Source organism: Babylonia areolata, chromosome 23, assembly GCF_041734735.1.
Source record: "Babylonia areolata isolate BAREFJ2019XMU chromosome 23, ASM4173473v1, whole genome shotgun sequence".
In the NCBI taxonomy this organism is placed as follows: domain Eukaryota; kingdom Metazoa; phylum Mollusca; class Gastropoda; order Neogastropoda; family Buccinidae; genus Babylonia; species Babylonia areolata.
Window position 1 is genome coordinate 14,499,287 of NC_134898.1, and position 20,000 is coordinate 14,519,286.

Below are 20,000 nucleotides of genomic sequence, written 5' to 3' on the forward strand. Positions count from 1 at the left end.
GAAAACAGGAGCTTCGACTGACTAGCACAACAAAGATGACTCTTTTTTTTCTTCTCTTTTTAACAAAGCACGGATATGGAAAAAAAAAAAAAAAAAAAAAAAAAAAAATATATATATATATATATATATATATATATATATATTATATAGACTCCGCATGAAAACAATAATATAAATATCCGCAATATTCCAATAACTGTAGTTTATACAAAACACAGCAATAAAACCACAAGAACAAAAAAAAAAAACAACTGGAAACGAAGCGAAATTACGATGGAGTGCGACGTGTGTGTGTGTGTGTGTGTGTGTGTGTGTGTGTCGCCGATATTTATGTTTCTGTATTCCTCGAATATTTCTAAGCATTTTATGAATCTGTCTTACATGATGTATGTGAATATGTCTTACATATATTTCATTCGCTAAATGAGTGATATTAATACAGTTCATTTGAAAGCTGATTTTTCGAGTTTGGTTTGTTCTTTCATCACCATCTCCCAATGAATGTCGAGGATAAATAGCACGAAAGAGGCACAGAGACAATGGCACATGGAGATTTTTTTTTAATTGAGAAAAAGAGAGACAGACAGGCAGAGACAGAGATAGACAGAGAGAGGGACACAGAGAGAGATAGACAGACATGCAGAGACAGAGACAGAAATAGATAAACACAGAGACAGACAGACAAAGAGACAGGCAGGCAGAGAGAGACAGATAGAGATTGAGAGAGAGGTGGGATGGGGTTGGTAGAGAGAGAGAGAGAGAGAGAGAGAGAGAGAGAGAGGCGGGATAAGGTGGGTAGAGAGACAGAGACAAAGAGAGGAGGAATAGGGTTCATGGTAGAGTAGGGTAGGTAGACAGACAGACAGACAGACACAACGGCAGACAGTCACAGACAGAAACAAGAGCCAGAGGCAGACAAACCGACAAGAACAGAACAGAGCAGAGCAGAAGACTGCACCATCGATAGATGAACGATAACAAAAACGACACAGACGGATAACACCCTATTCCCCCTCAGGTCATTCCCAGCCACAACTACAAAGCCCCCACCCACCCACCCCCACCCCGAACCCAGCCCATCAAATAAGCACAGGCGTTCGATTTTGTGTGTGTGTGTGTGTGTGTGTGTGTGTGTGTGTATTTTGTTCCCCACCCATCTAGTCTGGGCAAATAAAGCAAAACAAACAATCCAAACTGCAGATGCCAGATATCTAAATAAGCATGCGTACGACGTATTTCAGAGAGAGAGAGAGAGCGTGGTATTAATACAGAGAGATTTTCGTATTAATGCACAGAGAGAGAGAGAGAGAGAGAGAGAGAGAGAGAGAGAGAGAGAGACAGACAGACAGACAGACAGACAGACAGACACAGACACAGAGAGAGGCGGGAGAGAGAGAAAGAGAGCGTGGTATTGATACAGAGAAATTCTCGTATTAATGCACACAGAGAGAGAGAGATAGGAGAGGAGAGAAGAGAGAGAGAGAGAGAGAGAGAGAGAGAGAGAGAGAGAGAGAGAGAGAGAGAGAGAACACTGAACACTGAATGGTTTAATGAATAGGCCACTGGCCCATGTCACTGAGGGTGGTTACAAATTCATAGTCACATCAGATGAATGATTCCCTGCAAGGTCACGCAAGTTATGATCAAAAACCATATTACATAATTTGAACATGTGCACATAGTTATCCAAACTCGTGTATATGTACACATATACACAGCTATGCACATACATACATGCACATTTAAATACACACACACCTATGCACTCGCGCATATACACGCACGCACACACACACACACACACACACACACACACACACACACACACACACACACACACACACTCATGTAAGTATTGACGACATACTTAAACTATCAATCCAACAGATACATACGACGGACTTTCAGAGCTTTCTCAAGGAACAGAGCAAGGCGGATGACCAACGTTTTACATTCTGATGCAAATAGCATTGTCAGCTTAAATTGTGATGGATAATTATAATATTTGGCAGGGATATACTGTTCTCTTAAATCCAGGTACTTTGGACATTGTAGGACAAAATGAGTTTCAGTTTCTATTTGAAATTCACAGAATGGGCAAAGCAGCTGATTTACTGTTCCTTCTGAAACGCTACTTATGGACATACAATTCAGACACACCCAGTCGCATTCTGATCAGACTGACTTTGGCTCGCAAATGATTTACTAATTGTAAGTATGGAGATAAAATAAGATCACTTTTAAATGTTCTATAGAATTGAAAACGTTCACTGTGCAGCATATCAGAAGACCACTGTGTTTCGTATTCATCAATTAGCTTATTTCTCAAGACTTTTAAAAATTCATTTTTTTTACCGACCCCTTGGTTTTCCCAGACCTCCCCAAAGCCAAATTTATATAAGAAAAAGCAGACTGATGATGCCCAAGTGTTCTTATTACTGTAATGGTAGTATAATAGCATTTTATACGCTTTGTGTGGTAAGCGATGGGGCGGCATTTTCAAAATTTTCAACCAATACTTAATGCTCTTTAGGTATAGATTAACATACAGTGGGAACCGTCCAAGTTCTCCATATGCCATTATGTTAGGTGTTCTTAAACTAATATTCAAGAATCTTTTCAAAGCAAAAAGGTGTACCTTTTCCACAGTGTCAACATTTGCAATGATTCCCCAAACCTCAGCCCCATAACTAAGTACTGGCTGGATCTCAGCATCAAAAAGTTTGAAGAATATAGTAGGTGATTTTTCTCCTAATGACCACAGCAATCTAAATATAGTAATGACTCCTTTCTTCGCTCGACTTGCCATGTCATTCAAACTGTGCATGAAGGAAAGTCTGGTGGACATGATAATTCCTAAGTACTTATACATGTTAACGACTGTAAGCTTGTTCTGGCCATAAAACCAGGTTTCCTTTTCGGAGATATAGCCACCATTTCTAAATATAACAACATTTGATTTCTCTAAGTTAACTATCAGCCCAAGTTTCTTTGCTGTGTCGAACAGAACATTTAACTGATTCTGGAGGCCTACAATCGAGTCAGAAATCAAAATAATATCATCAGCAAACATAAGAATTAGGATTTCTAATAAATCAGGAATAAGTTGAATACCATGTTTACCTTTCTGAATGACTTCTTCTGCTAATTCGTTTATAAAGAGGGAAAACAGAACTGGACTACATACCTCTCCTTGCTTTAACCCTGAAGGGCACATAAATGAATCACTAAGTTCACCGCCAGCTCTAACTCTTGCTTTCACAATGTTATATATGCTTGTAATGGCTTGGTACATTTTCCCATTAATTCCCTTTTTCTTTAAAATTTTCCATAAGTTTATACGGACAACAGAATCGAAGGCTTTTCTAAAGTCGATAAAAGCAACACATAATTTTTTGTGCAGCAACAATTGCTTTTGAACCATGGCGAATAATGTAAAAACATGATCAACTGTGCTATATTTCTTTCTAAAACCGGCTTGACAGTCGTTAATGACATTGTTACTTTCAATCCATTTATTTAATCGTTCGTTTAATACATGGCTGTACAGTTTACTGCATATATTCAACAGGGATACCCCTCTATAATTATCTGGTAAATTTTTGTCACCTTTTTTAAATATGGGATGGATGATAGCTTCCGACCACTGTAGGGGATAACTTCCAGAAGAGAAGAGTTGATTGAACAAGAGGACCAAAAATGGAGCAATCACAGTGATAGAATTTTTAAAGATTTCTCCAATGATCCCGTCAGGGCCCGCTGCCTTGCCGTTTTTCAAGGAACGAACTGCAGCATAGACTTCACTTTCAGTAATGTCACAGTCAAGTGAATCAGTGTTGAGTTGGCTTTGCTCGTTACTGACAGGTTCTTCAGACTGGCTGTCTACATTGTCTGACAGGTCATTGTTAGCCTGAGACTGAAAAACCTGAGAGAAGTATTTATACCACTCATCTTTACTTACGTTATTTTCACCAGATTTTCTGCCTGAAAATGATTTGAGTTTGCTCCAAAATCCGGTAGGATTATTAACATTCTCATGCAGTGCGTTCAACACTTTTTTACGATGGGTTTTCTTTTTCAGCCGTAAGAGCTCTTTGTATTCCCTGCGTTTCTGGTTATACGCAGTTCTAATAGTTAAATTGTCATCCTTAAGTTTGTAGTACTGTCTCAAATCGTGACGGAGATCTCTTCTGTGTTGGTTACATTCCTGGTCGAACCACGGGTCGGTTCGTACATTTCCTATGGTAATGTTTTTTTCTCATACAATCACTAGCAAAAAGCAACGCATCATTAAAAATTTGTAAGGCTTCATCAACATTATGATTCACCAGGTAAGAAGCTCGTTCCAAATGGATTTTAAATTCACCAGACCCCAGTTTTTCTTTAAATTCCTCGGTTTTTTCTTGGTCCCAAACTAGGTTTTCAACTTGGTAAGTATTCTGAGTATGACATAATTCAGCTATATCTGCTTGACAGTGCATGACAAATTCTACAGGCATGTGTTTTGATTCAATCCTTGGTCTAACATTCAGGGAAACACAAGAATTTAACAAACAACGTGATACTATGACATAATCAACAATACTGCATCCTGTAGAAGAAATGTAAGTGTAGTTACCAAAATCAATGTCTTCTTTGATAGTACCATTTACAATAGAAAGATCAAAAGAACTGCAAAGATTCAATAGATATTTACCAAAGTCATTCTGAATGTTATCTTTTGATGAGCGATATACCTTGTATTCCCTATCATCGTCTAGTAACACATCTACCTCTATATCATCATTCTCTATTGCATTTTCACCCCCAGTGCGTGCATTAAAGTCCCCAAGTAACAGAAAAGACATATTTCCATAACACTCTATCAAATCCATAATACATTGTTCTACAATAGCAACACCATTTGATATCTCTGTATTGCAATAATAGAAGTACTCGGTGGTAAATACACACCAAGTAGCATTACTGGCAAGTCTGTGCCAAACATATCTTTGGACAGTCTTACTGCTATGATGTTGTCATACTCCACATCTATTTTTTCAACATACTTGGAAAAATCTTTCTTCACAAGGAGTGTCAAACCTCCGGACAGTCTTGCAGTTATACCATCCGAGAGTCTAACACCCGGCACAACAAAAGCATCATAATCTGGGAACAAATGTTCTGGAAACCGAGTTGTAAACGTTTCTACAAGAAGACAAAAATCAAAATTATTGATATAAGATCGTAATTCATGGTTATACACATGGGAAAGCCCTTCAATATTATATGTGACAAAGTTAATATTCTTCGTGACATGAGCCTGGCCGAATCCCTATTGGTTATTTTGTTTTGTGGTTTTACCTGTTGCTTCCTGAATAGTAGTTTGTCGTTTAGTTGTGGTTGCTGTACACGAGGCACTTCTCAGCCGAGCTGCCGGCGCGTCACGTGCACTTCTGTCTCTGGAGCTCCGTGTCTCGTGCACTGATGTGGCCTTGTCTTGGCTGTTGCATTCTGTTGCTGGCTGTGTGTGTGGTTCCGTCACCGAGTCAGGGTCTGTAACGTCATCTACCTGTTCTGCTGTGTTTGTGTTGCTATAGTCAGTTTGTCTCGTTGCCTCACAAGTTTGTTGTGGTTTTGTGTTTTGCTCGTTGTTGGTTTCCGTGTCGTTCTGTGCGGTATATTGTGGCTGATTGTCAGTGACGGTAACGTCAGTAACAGTAACTGTCACGGAGGGCGTGTCACTGTCAGATATCTGTTGTCCGCATACGTAAACTTCGTTGTCCGCAGCAGATGTTTTCTCTATGTTTTTAGTGAGGGTATTGTCTTTGCTTTCGTCAATCTCTTTTTTCAGTCTCTTTGTCAGTTCCTTTGGCAGTCTCTTTGTCTGTCTCGGTAGATGTTTGTGTAATACTGTGTCCCTGTGTCATAGTATCATTCATACTGCCTGTTTGAGTCACGTTAGTGTTATCAGACCGAACACCTGATGACGCTGGCGTTTCGTGTTGATGGCAATGGTGGGAAGTGATGCATAGAAGCATAGTGGGGGTATGGCTGGACATGGTAGTTCCAATCCTGCATCTCACTCCCGTCATGATTCCAGCTCTCACCTCCGTACCTCCTGTAGAAGTCGGCTGATGGTCCGTCGTCGTACCGGTGGTCAGGGTACCAGTATCCGTGGTGTGACTCAGATGTCGGCCCGTCACCCCGCTCTCTGAGGTTTCCTCGGTCACTGGTGCCGGTGCTACTGCCGGTGTTGTAGTAGGCCCTGGTGTCGTGCTGGGCGCGCCTCCTGTGGTCCCCGTGTCCCCGCTGCCGCTGAGAAATGTGTGGCCGCTTCTGTTCCTCCACAACAAGCCTGTTCCCTCTGTAGTATGCGTGCATACCTTGGTGACGGTAATCTTTGATGGTTTCTCTCTGCCTGTCTGTCAGATCTGCAGCCACGCTTACGTCTTTTCTCCGCAGAGCAGCTTTACCCTGTGTCAAGACTGCCATTTTGTCTGACCATCGTGTGAACTTGACAATCATCGGCGGAGGGCGGCTATTGTTGTCGTTGTAGTGTCCGAGTCTGTGTGCACGTACAATGTCACCACGGCACCACACTTTACCTGGCACTGTCCCTTCCAACACACTGAGAACGGCCGTCACGCATTCGTGGTACGACTCGGGGCTGGATGTTCGAGGAACATTGAAAAACTTCAGGTTTTCACGTCTCGAAAACATTTCAAGTTTTTCTATCTTGTCCGACAGTTTTGCTGTGGCTTGTGACAAACTGCCTTTCAACCGGCTCACAGCTTGCTTTGCGAGGTATGTTTCATGAACAGCAGTTGTCACCGTTTCTTCAAGTGATGATGTCTTGGCACGCAGCTCGTGCATTTCGCTTTTTAGCTCACACACTGCCTTTTCTAGGTTGGCTGAAATTTGCTGTGTCACTGCTGGAAGACGACAGTCCAAAACTTTGTAAAGTAAATTTTCAAAATCCTGCCTTTGCGATTGAAGTAATTTTTGAATATTTTGTTCGTTGCTGACATCACAAGAACTTGATTCCATTCTTATCGATGGATCTTGTTTTAAAAGACGCAATTAACAAAAATAATAGCAATTTTTTGGGAGAGCTCCGAATCCGCGTCTTACCAGGTCTGTGAACCTGAACTCACCCCCAGAGAGAGAGAGAGAGAGAGAGAGAGAGAGAGACGAAACGAAACGAAACGAAACGAAACGAAAAAAAGCCAAGCACTAAATCGAGATCGACTAGAAAATAAGTATCGTATTTCATTAGATGTAAGTTGCAAATAATAATGAATGAAAAAAACAACAACAACAAAAAACACACACATAAAAAACAAGGACGGAGGGGGGGACGGGGGGGGGGGGGGGGGAAGCAACGACTAGGGAAGACAGAGAGGAAGAGGAGAGATAGAAAGATATAGAGAGACAGAGAGAAAAAAGGAAAATTATGACGAGAGAGAGAGAGAGAGAGAGAAACAGATAGACAGACAGATGATGAGAGAGAGGGAAAGAGTATGAGAAAGAGGGAGAGGCAGACAGACAGACAGGCAGAGCTAGATGAGAGACAGAGTGTGAGAGACACACACCCAGATAGTGAGAGGAAGAGAGACAGACAGACAGACAGACAGAGACAGAGACTGAGAATATGATAAATCGTTGAATATCCCCCTTTAAACCCAGCTAGAGCGAGAGACACACATACACACACCAAGAGAAAGAGAGACAGAAACAGAGACAGACAGACGGACGGACAGACAAATGCCAAAAGAGAACCGTCCATTAATCATGCTCCCTCTGGAATAGCAGACGAATAGCAGGCCAACACCGCAAGCCTTCTAGTTCAACCATCCGAAAGACGGTCGCTACACAAAATGGGTGTAGAGAGAGAGACAGACAGACAGACATAGAGCTAGGTGGGATGGGGTTGAGAAAGAGAGAGACACACACACGCAGACAGACAGACAGAGACCCAGTGAGAGACAGAGTGTATGGGAGAGTACGTTTGAGAGAAAGAGAAACACAGACAGAGAGAAGTCTCTCTCAGGACTGTCAGAACCACCTATTAATCATGCTCCCTCAGGAATTAGCAGACAAATAGCAGGCCAACACGCAAGCCTTCTAGTTCTACCGTCCGACAGACTGACGGTCGCTACAGGAAAACGGAAAAACCCAGTTGTTTGAAACTACTTCCTTCTGTGGGGAACACAAGCCGTTATGCCATCCACGGCGGCACTTAGACTGCTTCAAGGCGGGCACAAGACGTATCACCTACAGACATGCAAGCACGTGCAATATTCTTTGTTTTTTGTATGCGTCATGTATCACCAACAGGCACGCAACCGCGTGCAATATTCTTTGTTTGTTTGTTTTTTGTTTGTGATATGAAGGTCAAGTGCAAGCTCTCTCTCTCTCTCTCTCTCTCTCTCTCTCTCTCTCTCTCTCTCTCTCTCTCTCTCTGGGTATTTAATGATCGATCATAATTTATCCTCTATCTCTGTCTTTGCTTTAATTCTAATCATAAATGAGATTTTTAGATGAAAATCCACTCCCTCTTCCACCCAGACCCTTCCTCTTCTGAACATTCCATTCCTTCCCTCTGTCTCTCTTAATATATCTAAAATAAAAAAGAAAGCAAAAAGAATTTAAAAAAAAATGAAGTAGAAGAAGAAGAAGAAGAAAGATTTAGCTTGTCCTGAAAAAATGTTAGTAAAACGAAAACAGCAGAAAGACAATGTCACATTGAAACACACACACACACACACACACACACACACACACACACACACACACACACACACACAGAGAGAGAGAGAGAGAGAGAGAGAGAGACTGATAGCCAGATATATATATAGGTGGGATGGGGTTGGTAGTGAGAGAGAGAGAGAGAGAGAGAGAGAGAGAGAGAGAGAGAGAGAGAGACAGACAGACAGACAGACAGACAGACAGACAGACAGACAGACAGACAGACAGAGACCCTATGAGAGCCAGTGAGAGACAGAGTCTATGGGAGAGTACGTGTGAGAGAAAGAGACACACAGACAGACAGACAAACAGACAGAGAGAAGTCTCTTAGGACTGTCAGAGCCACCTATTAATCATGCTCCCTCAGGAATAGCAGATGAATAGCAGGCCAACACGCATTCCTTTTAGTTCTACCATCCGACAGACTGACGGTCGCTACACAAAACGGAAAAAAAGCAGTTGTTTAAAACCTCTTCCTTCTGTGGGGAACACAAGCCGTTATGCCATCCATGGCGGCACTTAGACTGCTTCAAGGCGGGCACAAGACGTATCACCTACAGACACGCAAGCACGTGCAATATTCTTTGATTTTTATTTTTTGTTTGCGTCATGTATCACAGACAGACACGCAAGCGCGTGCAATATTCTTTGTTTGTTTGTTTTTTGTTTCTCTCTCTCTCTCTCTGTGTGTGTGTGTGTGTGTGTGTGTGTGTGTGTGTGTGTGTGTGTGTGTGTGTGTGTGTGTGCGTGTGTGTGTGAAGGTATTTAATGATCGATCATAATTTATCCTCTATCTCTGTCTTTGCATTAATTCTAATCATAAATGAGATTTTTAGATGAAAATCCACTCCCTCTTCCACCCAGACCCTTCCTCTTCTGAACATTCCATTCCTTCCCTCTGTCTCTCCCAATATATCTAAAATAAAAAGAAAGCAAAAAGAATCAAAGAAGAAGATGAAGAAGAAAAGATTTAGCTTGTCCTGAAAAAAATGTTAGTAAAACGAAAACAGCAGAAAGACAATGCCACATTGAAACACACACACACACACACACACACACACACACACACAGAGAGAGAGAGAGAGAGAGAGAGAGAGAGAGAGACTGACAGCCAGATATATATATATATATATATATATATATATATATATATATACATACATATGTACATATATATATATATATATATATATATATATATATATATATATATATATAGGTGGGATGGGGTTGGTAGTGAGAGAGAGAGAGAGAGAGAGAGAGAGAGAGAGAGAGACAGACAGACAGACAGACAGACAGACAGACAGACAGAGACCCTGTGAGAGCCAGTGAGAGACAGAGTGTATGGGAGAGTAGGTGTGAGAGAAAGAGACACACAGACAGACAGACAAACAGGCAGACAGAGAGAAGTCTCTCTCAGGACTGTCAGAGCCACCAATTTATCATGCTCCCTCTGGAATAGCAGACGAATAGCAGGCCAACACGCAAGCCTTCTAGTTCTACCGTCCAACAGACTGACGGTCACTACACAAAACGGAAAAAACCCAGTTGTCTGAAACCACTTCCTTCTGTGGGGAACACAAGCCGTTATGCCATCCACGGCGGCACTTAGACTGCTTCAAGGCGGGCACAAGACGTATCACCTACAGACATGCAAGCACGTGCAATATTCTTTGTTTTTTGTATGCGTCATGTATCACCAACAGGCACGCAACCGCGTGCAATATTCTTTGTTTGTTTGTTTTTTGTTTGTGATATGAAGGTCAAGTGCAAGCTCTCTCTCTCTCTCTCTCTCTCTCTCTCTCTCTCTGTGTGTGTGTGTGTGTGTGTGTGTGTAGGTATTTAATGATCGATCATAATTTATCCTCTATCTCTGTCTTTGCATTAATTATAATCATAAATGAGATTTTTAGATGAAAATCCACTCCCTCTTCCACCCAGACCCTTCCTCTTCTGAACATTCCATTCCTTCCCTCTGTCTCTCTTAATATATCTAAAATAAAAAAGAAAGCAAAAAGAATTTAAAAAAAAATGAAGTAGAAGAAGAAGAAGAAGAAAGATTTAGCTTGTCCTGAAAAAATGTTAGTAAAACGAAAACAGCAGAAAGACAATGTCACATTGAAACACACACACACACACACACACACACACACACACACACACACACACACACACACAGAGAGAGAGAGAGAGAGAGAGAGAGAGAGAGAGAGAGAGAGAGAGACTGATAGCCAGATATATATATAGGTGGGATGGGGTTGGTAGTGAGAGAGAGAGAGAGAGAGAGAGAGAGATACAGACAGACAGACAGACAGACAGACAGACAGAGACCCTATGAGAGCCAGTGAGAGACAGAGTCTATGGGAGAGTACGTGTGAGAGAAAGAGACACACAGACAGAGAGAAGTCTCTCTCAGGACTGTCAGAACCACCTATTAATCATGCTCCCTCAGGAATAGCAGACAAATAGCAGGCCAACACGCAAGCCTTCCAGTTTTACTGTCCGACAGACTGACGGTCGCTACACAAAACGGAAAAAAAACCGAGTTGTTTCAAACCACTTCCTTCTGTGGGGAACACAAGCCGTTATGCCATCTACGGCGGCACTTAGACTGCTTCAAGGCGGGCACAAGACATATCACCTACAGACACGCAAGCACGTGCAATATTCTTTGTTTGTTTATTTTTTGTTTGCGTCATGTATCACCGACAGACACGCAAGCGCGTGCATGATTCTTTGTTTTTTGCTTGTGATATGAAGGTCAAGTGCAAGCTCTCTCTCTCTCTCTCTCTCTCTCTCTCTCTCTCTCTCTCTCTCTCTCTCTCTTTCTCTCTCTGTGTGTGTAAGGGTATTTAATGACTGATCATAATTTATCCTCTATCTCTGTCTTTGCTTCAATTCTAATCATAAATGAGATTTTTAGACGAAAATCCACTCCCTCTTCCACACAGACCCTTCCTCTTCTGAACATTCCATTCCTTCCCTCTGTCTCTCCCAATATATCTAAAATAAAAAGAAAGCAAAAAGAATCAAAGAAGAAGAAGAAGAAGAAGAAGAAATTTAGCTTGTTCTGAAAAAAAATGTTAGTAAAACGAAAACAGCAGAAAGACAATGTCACATTGAAACAGACAGACAGACAGACAGACAGACACACACACACACACACACACACACACAGAGACTGACAACCAGATATACACACACACACACACACACACACACACACACACATATATATATATATATATATATATATATATCTATAGGTGGGATGGGGTTGGTAGAGAGAGAGAGAGAGAGAGAGAGAGAGAGAGAGAGAGAGAGAGAGAGAGAGAGAGAGAGACAAACAGACAGACAGACAGACAGACAGACAGACAGAGAGAAGTCTCTCTCAGGACTGTCAGAGCCACTAATTTATCATGCTCCCTCTGGAATAGCAGACGAATAGCAGGCCAACACGCAAGCCTTCTAGTTCTACCGTCTGACAGACCGACGGTCGCTACACAAAACGGAAAAAAAAACCCAGTTGTTTAAAACCCCTTCCTTCTGTGGGGAACACAAGCCGTTATGCCATCCACGGCGGCACTTAGACTGCTTCAAAGCGGGCACAAGACGTATCACCTACAGACATGCAAGCACGTGTAATATTCTTTGTTTTTTTTAGCGTGCATCATGTGAAGGTAAAGTGCTGGGCTGTTTCGGTCTCTCTTTGTCTCTCGTTTCTCTTCTGTCGTCCTCTTTTACTCTGTCTGTATCTTTGCGTCTTTCTGTTTCTGCTTCTGTCTGCCTCAGTCGCTGTGCCTCCGCACCCCCCCTTTCTCTCTCTTTGTCTCTCACTTTTTTTTTTCTCTGTCTGTCTGTCTGTCTTTCCCCCACCCTCTCCTCCATTTTTTTTTCTTTCTCTCTTTCGCTGTGTGTGTGTGTGTGTGTGTGTGTGTGTGTGTGTGTGTGTGTGTGTGTGTGTGTGTGTGTGAGTGAGAGAGAGAGAGAGAGTGTGTGTGTGAGAGTGTGTGTGAGAGTGTGTGTGTATGTGTGTGTGAGTGTGTGTGTGTGTGTGTGTGTGTGTGTGTGTGTGTGTGTGTGTGAGTGTGTGAGTGTGCGTGCGTGCGAGCGTGTGTGTGTGGTGTGTATGCTCTTCCGTTCTATTTATTCTCGACAATTATTGGAAGGCAACGGATCGTTATACGATTCGCACTGCTTTTATTTCTCAAGTTTTATGAAGATTAAGGACGATGGATGGAAAAAAAAGGGAATAAGATGAGGCAGGGTTGATGAATGGGGAAGAGAGTGCTCTGTCGTCTAAAAAATGACGCTTGTGGAGAGACTTGAAACAAAAGAACACACAAGCACACACTTACCCCCCCCCCAACCCCCACACACACCTACCCAACTCCCCACTCCTCCCCACCCCCTCACCCCCCCCCCCCCCACACACACACACACACGCATAATCGCACACATACAGACAAACACACACACACACACACACACACACACACACACACACACTTGTGTGCTTGTGTGTTCGTGGTGCAATGGACAAGAAACCAACAAAACAGCATGCGATTGCTAACGTGTGATAGGTATTGCCTTGTAGCAGTCTTTGTGCAGTCCTGGATAGCTTAATAACGGCTTCCCCATAGCAGGAAATGATTTTATATGGGTTTTTTTTCGTGCATGTCGCGGGAAGTCAACCTCGAGGGAAAACAAGGGCAGGTGATGCTCTTCAGTCGTGGTCGGCAGAACATTATTCAGGAGGGAAACTAGGACCTAGACATGAAAGCTGAAGACGATGTGCTGGGCCCCCTGTGGCGCATTTCTGTGGAACAAAGCAAGTAAAATTCCTGGAAACTGGTCTCTTCTCTGTCTCTGTGTGTCTGTGTGTCTGTCTGTGTGTCTGTCTCTCCACTTACAACCGTCGTCGTCGTCGTCATCGTCGGCCTTCTTCCGTCTCGAGAGACGATGGCTGCACCTGAGAAATGTATTCACTGCCGGGCATTGCACTTCCTGCTGTGGCTGTGTCGACCGATGCAGGAGTGGCAATCTATAACCCGGTAACTGCTGCTCTCCGTGTTGTCTCGACGCTGACTTAGCGTAGCTGGAGTGACCTCTCCAGGTGCAGGCCAGGGCAGATTGATATGGAGGACAAGCTGTTGCCCATGCAGCAAGCCCCCCTCCCCAACCCCCTCTCCTCGCCTCTAGTTGACTCCAGGGGGGAAAAAAAAAGCAGAAGCCAATACGTCTGGCACCAGAGGGACGATGCAGGAGTTGCAGGAAAGGAGTTGGTTACAACTCAAGACCGCCTTATGGACTCCGACTCCGGATTTTCTGTTAGGGTTTTACTCCTTTAGTCTTTTTCCTGAAGAAGATGTAGCCGCAAGGAAGCAGGGGTTTGAGCTTCGAATTGACTTACAACCAGGCTTTGATGATTCTACCTTATTCTACCCTCCTCCGCTGCTGGGATCTTCGACAGTCAAACTTATTCCGTCATGTTTATGCATAAGCATGATGTCTAGGGCTGAAATTCCTGACTGCAATATTAAATGAGTCTGTTGCGCGGCTCAGTTAGAACTTTGATGCATATAACTATGGATCAATCATGAACATTAATTAAAGATCGATTGTGCATCAGTCACGAACATTATAGATCGATCGTGGATTAATCATGAACATTATACAGATCAATTACACACACCAATAACACTCGATTTTGACTCAATAATAATACACAAAATTCGGACATCACATACAAGCGTGTTAGTGTCATTATCGTTATGATTCCTTAGGCTGTTTTAGTCTTCCTTTTTAAATTCAGTCTCTCGTGGATTAACAGCGATGCTGATTGTTAAAAAAACAAAACAAAACAAAACACACACACACACACACACACACACACACACACACACACACACACACACACACACACACACACACATACACACAAAAAAAAAACACACACACACAAAAAAAAAAAAAAAAAACCTGCCAGGCTGCGACCCTATCGCGACCGCCTCTGCGTGGGTTCCTTCCTCGCACCAGGAACCTAAAGAAGAATGGTTGTCAAGCACGCAGCCGTTTTATCGGTCTGTCGTCTAACTAGCTGCTTCCGTCCCGGAGGTAAAAGGGAGCACTGGTTTCAACGACAGTTTCCTCCATGGAAAACAAGCCGGAGCTAGCTGGTGTATGGGACGTGAGGCAATGGGGCATGGAGGCTTTTTTTTTTTTTTTTTTTTAATTATTATTTTAGGGAGGGGCAGATGGAAGGGAGGCTTATAGGGGGCTAGAGGGGGTGGGGAAAATTTCAGTCCCCCCTCACCCCCCCCCCCCTCCCAAACACACACACACGTATGTGGTGGTTTGGTGTCATATCGGTACTTTATTTCGTTGTTTTTGTATATATTTATTTTTAAGCGGAATTTCTCGCTTTTTTGTGTTTGAGAGAGCGGTGGTAATGGAGTGAGTGGGGAAAGGGGGAGAGAGAGAGAGAGCGAAGGAGAGAGAGACGGAAACAAGACCGAGATAGAGAAAGAAAGAGATACAGAGAAAGGGAGACAGAGAGAAAGACAAAGATACAGACAGAGAAGAAGAAGAAGAAGAAGAAGAAGAAGAAGAAGAAGAAGAAGGAAACAACAACAACAAAAATGAAACACACGGAGAGAGACAGACATACAGACAAAGAGAGAGAGAGGGGGACACACACACACACACACACACACACACACACACACACACACACCCCCACACAGATACAAGACCGACACACACACACACACACACACACACACACACACACACACACACACACACAGTAGAAAAAAAAATCAATAACAACAAAATCAAGAACAAGAACAAGAACCGAAAGCCCCTCCATAACCCCCTCCCCCATCCCCCCCCACACACACACACACACACCCACACCCCCTGATCCCCCCCACCCCGTACCCCCGAAACACACACACACACACACACACACACACACACACTAATGTATAGACTTCGTTTAAATGCCTTTCGTACAAAAGTTTCTAAAAATATAAAATGTATATGCGGTAAGCAAATAACTGTAAGCCATCTACTTATTCATTGTCCAAGCATAAGACAGTTACTTCCAAAAGATGTAGTTGATGACTTTTCTTCCAATATTTCATTAGCCACTGAAAAAAAAAAGAATGATTATTCATTGCTTGGAATGTTTTCAGAAATTTTAAACTCCAGTCCAGTTGGTATCCTCCTTTGATGTATTATATTTAATACTGTTATTTATATTTACATTGTTGTAGGTTAATACTTGTTGATATTCATATACATATTCTCCTTCCCATGAAAACTCATTCAATACACACCACAACCTCTGTAGACTTTTTCTTATAATATACTTTTCCTCTGATACATAACATGAACTTTTTTTTCTGTTTCTATTTTAACACTAATATTCACATGCATACCTTTTCCTTTATGCACTACTTTACTCCTTTCCGTCTAAAAACACTTATAGTGAATAGACGTTAAACTGAAGAAAACACACACACACACACATTAAAAAAAAAAAAAAAAAAAAAAAAAAAAAAATCACCACCACCACCACCACCACCAACAACAAAAAAAACCCACCCACCTCGAAGAACCTGGCCGTGGAGCCGCCCTTGAAGGTGCCGTACTTGATCTTGACCTGCTTGACCAGGTCGTCGGCCGAGGTGATGTCGCTCACCATGCGCTCCACGGTGAGGAAGGCGGCCAGGTTGGCCGTGTAGGAGCTGATCATGATCAGCGTGAAGAACCACCACATGCAGGCCACCAGCCTCGTGGACAGGGCCCTGGGGGCGATCTCACAGCCTGGAAGAGTGTCCAGTGGGGTTTTGTTGTTGTTGTTGTTGTTGTGGAAATCAAGTGGGTTGGTGTTGTGGTGGTGTTTGTGGAAACGTCAAGTGGGCTGTTGTTGTTGCTGCTGTTGTGGAAACGTCAAATGGGTTGTTGTTGTTGTTATGGTGGTGGTTGTGGAAACGTCAAATGGGTTGTTGTTGTTGTTATGGTGGTGGTTGTGGAAACGTCACATGGGTTGTTGTTGTTGTTATGGTGGTGGTTGTGGAAACGTCAAGTGGGTTGTTGTTGTTGTTGTTGAAATCAAGTGGGTTGGTGTTGTGGTGGTGTTTGTGGAAACGTCAAGTGGGTTGTTGTTGTTGTTGTTGTTGCTGTTGCTGCTGCTGTTGCTGTTGTTGTTGTGGTGGTGGTAGTGGTGGTTGTGGAAACGTCAAATGGGTTGTTGTTGTTGTTGTTGTTTTTGTGGAAACGTCAAGTGGGTTGTTGGTGTTGTAGAAACGTCAAGTTGGTTGTTGTTGCTGTTGTTGTTGTTGTGGAAACGTCACATGGGTTGTTGTTGTTGTTATGGTGGTGGTTGTGGAAACGTCAAGTGGGTTGCTGTTGTTGTTGTTGTTGTAATGGTGGTGGTTGTGGAAACGTCAAGTGGCTTGTTGTTGTTGCTCTTGTTGTTGTTGTGGAAACATCAAGTGAATTATTGTTGTTCTGGTGGTTGTGGAAACGTCAAATGGGTTGTTGTTGTTGTTGTTGTGGAAACGTGAAGTGGGTTGGTGTTGTTGATCTTGTTGTTGTTGTTGAAACGTCAAGTGAATTGTTGTTGTGGTTGTGGAAACGTCAAATGGGTTGTTGTTGTTGTTGTTGCTGTTGTTGTGGAAACGTCAAGTGGGTTGTTGTTGTTGCTCTTGTTGTTGTTGTTGTGGAAACGTCAAGTGAATTGTGGTTGTTGTTGTTGTGGTTGTGGAAACGTCAAGTGGGTTGTTGTTGTTGTTGTTGCGGAAACGTCAAGTGGGTTGTTGTTGTGGTTGTGGAAACGTCAAATGGGTTGTTGTTGTTCTTCAAACGTCAAGTGGATTATTGTTGTTGTGGTTGTGGAAACGTGAAGTGGGTTGTTGTTGTTATTGTTGTTGTTGTTGTTGTGGTGGTGGTGGTGGTGGTGGTGGTTTTGGAAACGTCAAGTGGGTCGTCGTCGTCATTATTATTATTATTATTAGTAGTAGTAGTAGTAGTAGTAGTAGTAGTAGTAGTAGTAGTAGTAGTAGCTGCACCAATTGCAAGGCCCGGGGGACGATCTCGCAGCCTGGAAGCGTCAAGTTGGTTGTTTAGCAGCAGCAGTAGTAGTAGCAGTAGTAGTAGTAGCAGTAGCAGCAGCAGGAGCAGCAACAGCAGCAGCAACAGCAGTAGCAGTAGCAGTAGCAGTATCATAATCAATCAAACCTTGCTGCATGAGGGAGCCGACAGTGAACCAGAGACTGTTCATGATGGTGAATTGGTTCTCCACCTCGTCAGTGTCCGGGTTGCAGGGGTGGGGGTTGCACCACTCGTAGGGGCTGAAGCGAGCGATGACGAACAGCATGAAGCTGACACACAGGTAGGCTGCGATCATGTACACCCACACCTGAAAGAACAATCAAAGATTGACAGGTGACACACGGGTAGGCTGCGATCATGTACACCCACCCCTGAAAGAACAATCAAAGATTGACAGGTGACACACAGGTAGGCTGCGATCATGTACACCCACCCCTGAACAAACAAACAATCAAAGATTGACAGGTGACACACAGGTAAGATGCGATCATGTACACCCACCCCTGAACAAACAATCAAAGATTGACAGGTGACGCACAGGTAAGATGAGATCATGTGCACCCACACCAGAACAAACAATCAAAGATTGACAGGTGACGCACAGGTAAGATGAGATCATGTACACCCACACCTGAACAAACAATCAAAGATTGACAGGTGACTCACAGGTAAGATGAGATCATGTACACCCACCCCTGAACAAATAAACAATCAAAGATTGACAGGTGACGCACAGGTAAGATGAGATCATGTACACCCACCCCTGAACAAACAAACAATCAAAGATTGACAGGTGACACACAGGTAGGCTGCGATCATGTACACCCACCCCTGAACAAACAAACAATCAAAGATTGACAGGTGACTCACAGGTAAGATGAGATCATGTACACCCACCCCTGAACAAACAATCAAAGATTGACAGGTGACTCACAGGTAAGATGAGATCATGTACACCCACCCCTGAACAAACAATCAAAGATTGACAGGTGACGCACAGGTAAGATGAGATCATGTGCACCCGCACCTGAAAGAACAAAGACTGACAGGTGACGCACAGGTAAGATGCGATCATGTACACTGTGGCACGGGCAATGAATTGCCTTGCATTGCATTGTATTGTAGACATTGCATTACACTGAACTGTTATTGCATCATACTGTATCGGACTTTTTTTCTCTCTTTTTTTTTTCAAGCAGTGGCACTCCCTCCCTCCACTCCCTCCCTCACTGACCTCGATGGAGAGGGGGGGGGGGAGGAACGAGAAGTGCTTAGGGGGGTCGGGGGGAGGGGGGGGGGGGGGGGCTCTGGCACGGGCAATGAATTGCACTGCATTGCATTCCATTGTATTGTAGACATTGCATTGCATTGACCTGTTATTGCATCACATTATATCGACCTTTTTTTTTTCTTTTTTTTTCAAGCACTCACTCCCTCAACTTCCTCACTGACCTCGATGGAGAGAGGGGGGTGAGGAAGCAGAAGAGCTTAGGGGGGTGGGGTGGGGTGGGGGGTGGGGGTGGGGGTGGGGGAGCTCTGGCACGGGCAATGAATTGCACTGCATTGCATTGTATTGTAGACATTGCATTACAAGGAACTATTATTGCATCGTATTGTATCGACCATTTTTTTTCATCAAGCAGTGGCACTCCCTCCCTCCACTCCCTCCCTAACTGCACTCCCTCCCTCACTGACCTCGATGGAGAGAGGGGGTTGAGGAAGGAAAAGAGCTTAGTGGTGGGGATGGGGGGGGGGGGGGGGGGGTTGGAGGGGGCTAGGAGAGGGGTGGAGGGGGGGGGGGGGGGGGGCTCTGGTAGGGGCAATGGATTGCAATCCATTGTACTGTAGACACTGCATTGCACTGAACCGTTTTTGCATCATATTGTATCGGCCTTTTTTTTTTTTTTTTTTTTAATCAAGCAGTGGCACTCCCTCCCTCCACTCCCTCCCTCACTGCACTCCCTCCCTCACTGACCTCGATGGAGAGAGGGGTTTGAGGAAGGAGAAGAGCTGGGGGGGGGGGGGGGGGGGCTCTGGCACGGGCAATGAATTGCATTGCATTGCATTGTATTGTAGACGTTGCATTGCACTGAACTGTTATTGCATCATACTGTATCGGCCTTTTTTTTCCCTTTTTTTCTTTTTTT

General features: G+C 43.5%; 1 protein-coding gene across 2 annotated transcripts in view; it reads right to left on the reverse strand.

Moving 5' to 3' along the window:
* LOC143298236 (glutamate receptor ionotropic, kainate 2-like) overlaps positions 1 to 20,000 on the reverse strand; it is a 273,893-nt gene that overhangs the window by 51,596 nt on the left and 202,297 nt on the right. For both annotated transcript variants that reach the window (XM_076611042.1, XM_076611041.1), the window contains 2 exons: positions 17,980 to 18,160; positions 16,346 to 16,563 (listed from right to left, as the gene is read on the reverse strand). In XM_076611042.1, coding sequence (XP_076467157.1) covers positions 16,346 to 16,563; positions 17,980 to 18,160 — 399 coding nt within the window. The remainder of the gene's footprint in view (positions 1 to 16,345; positions 16,564 to 17,979; positions 18,161 to 20,000) is intronic.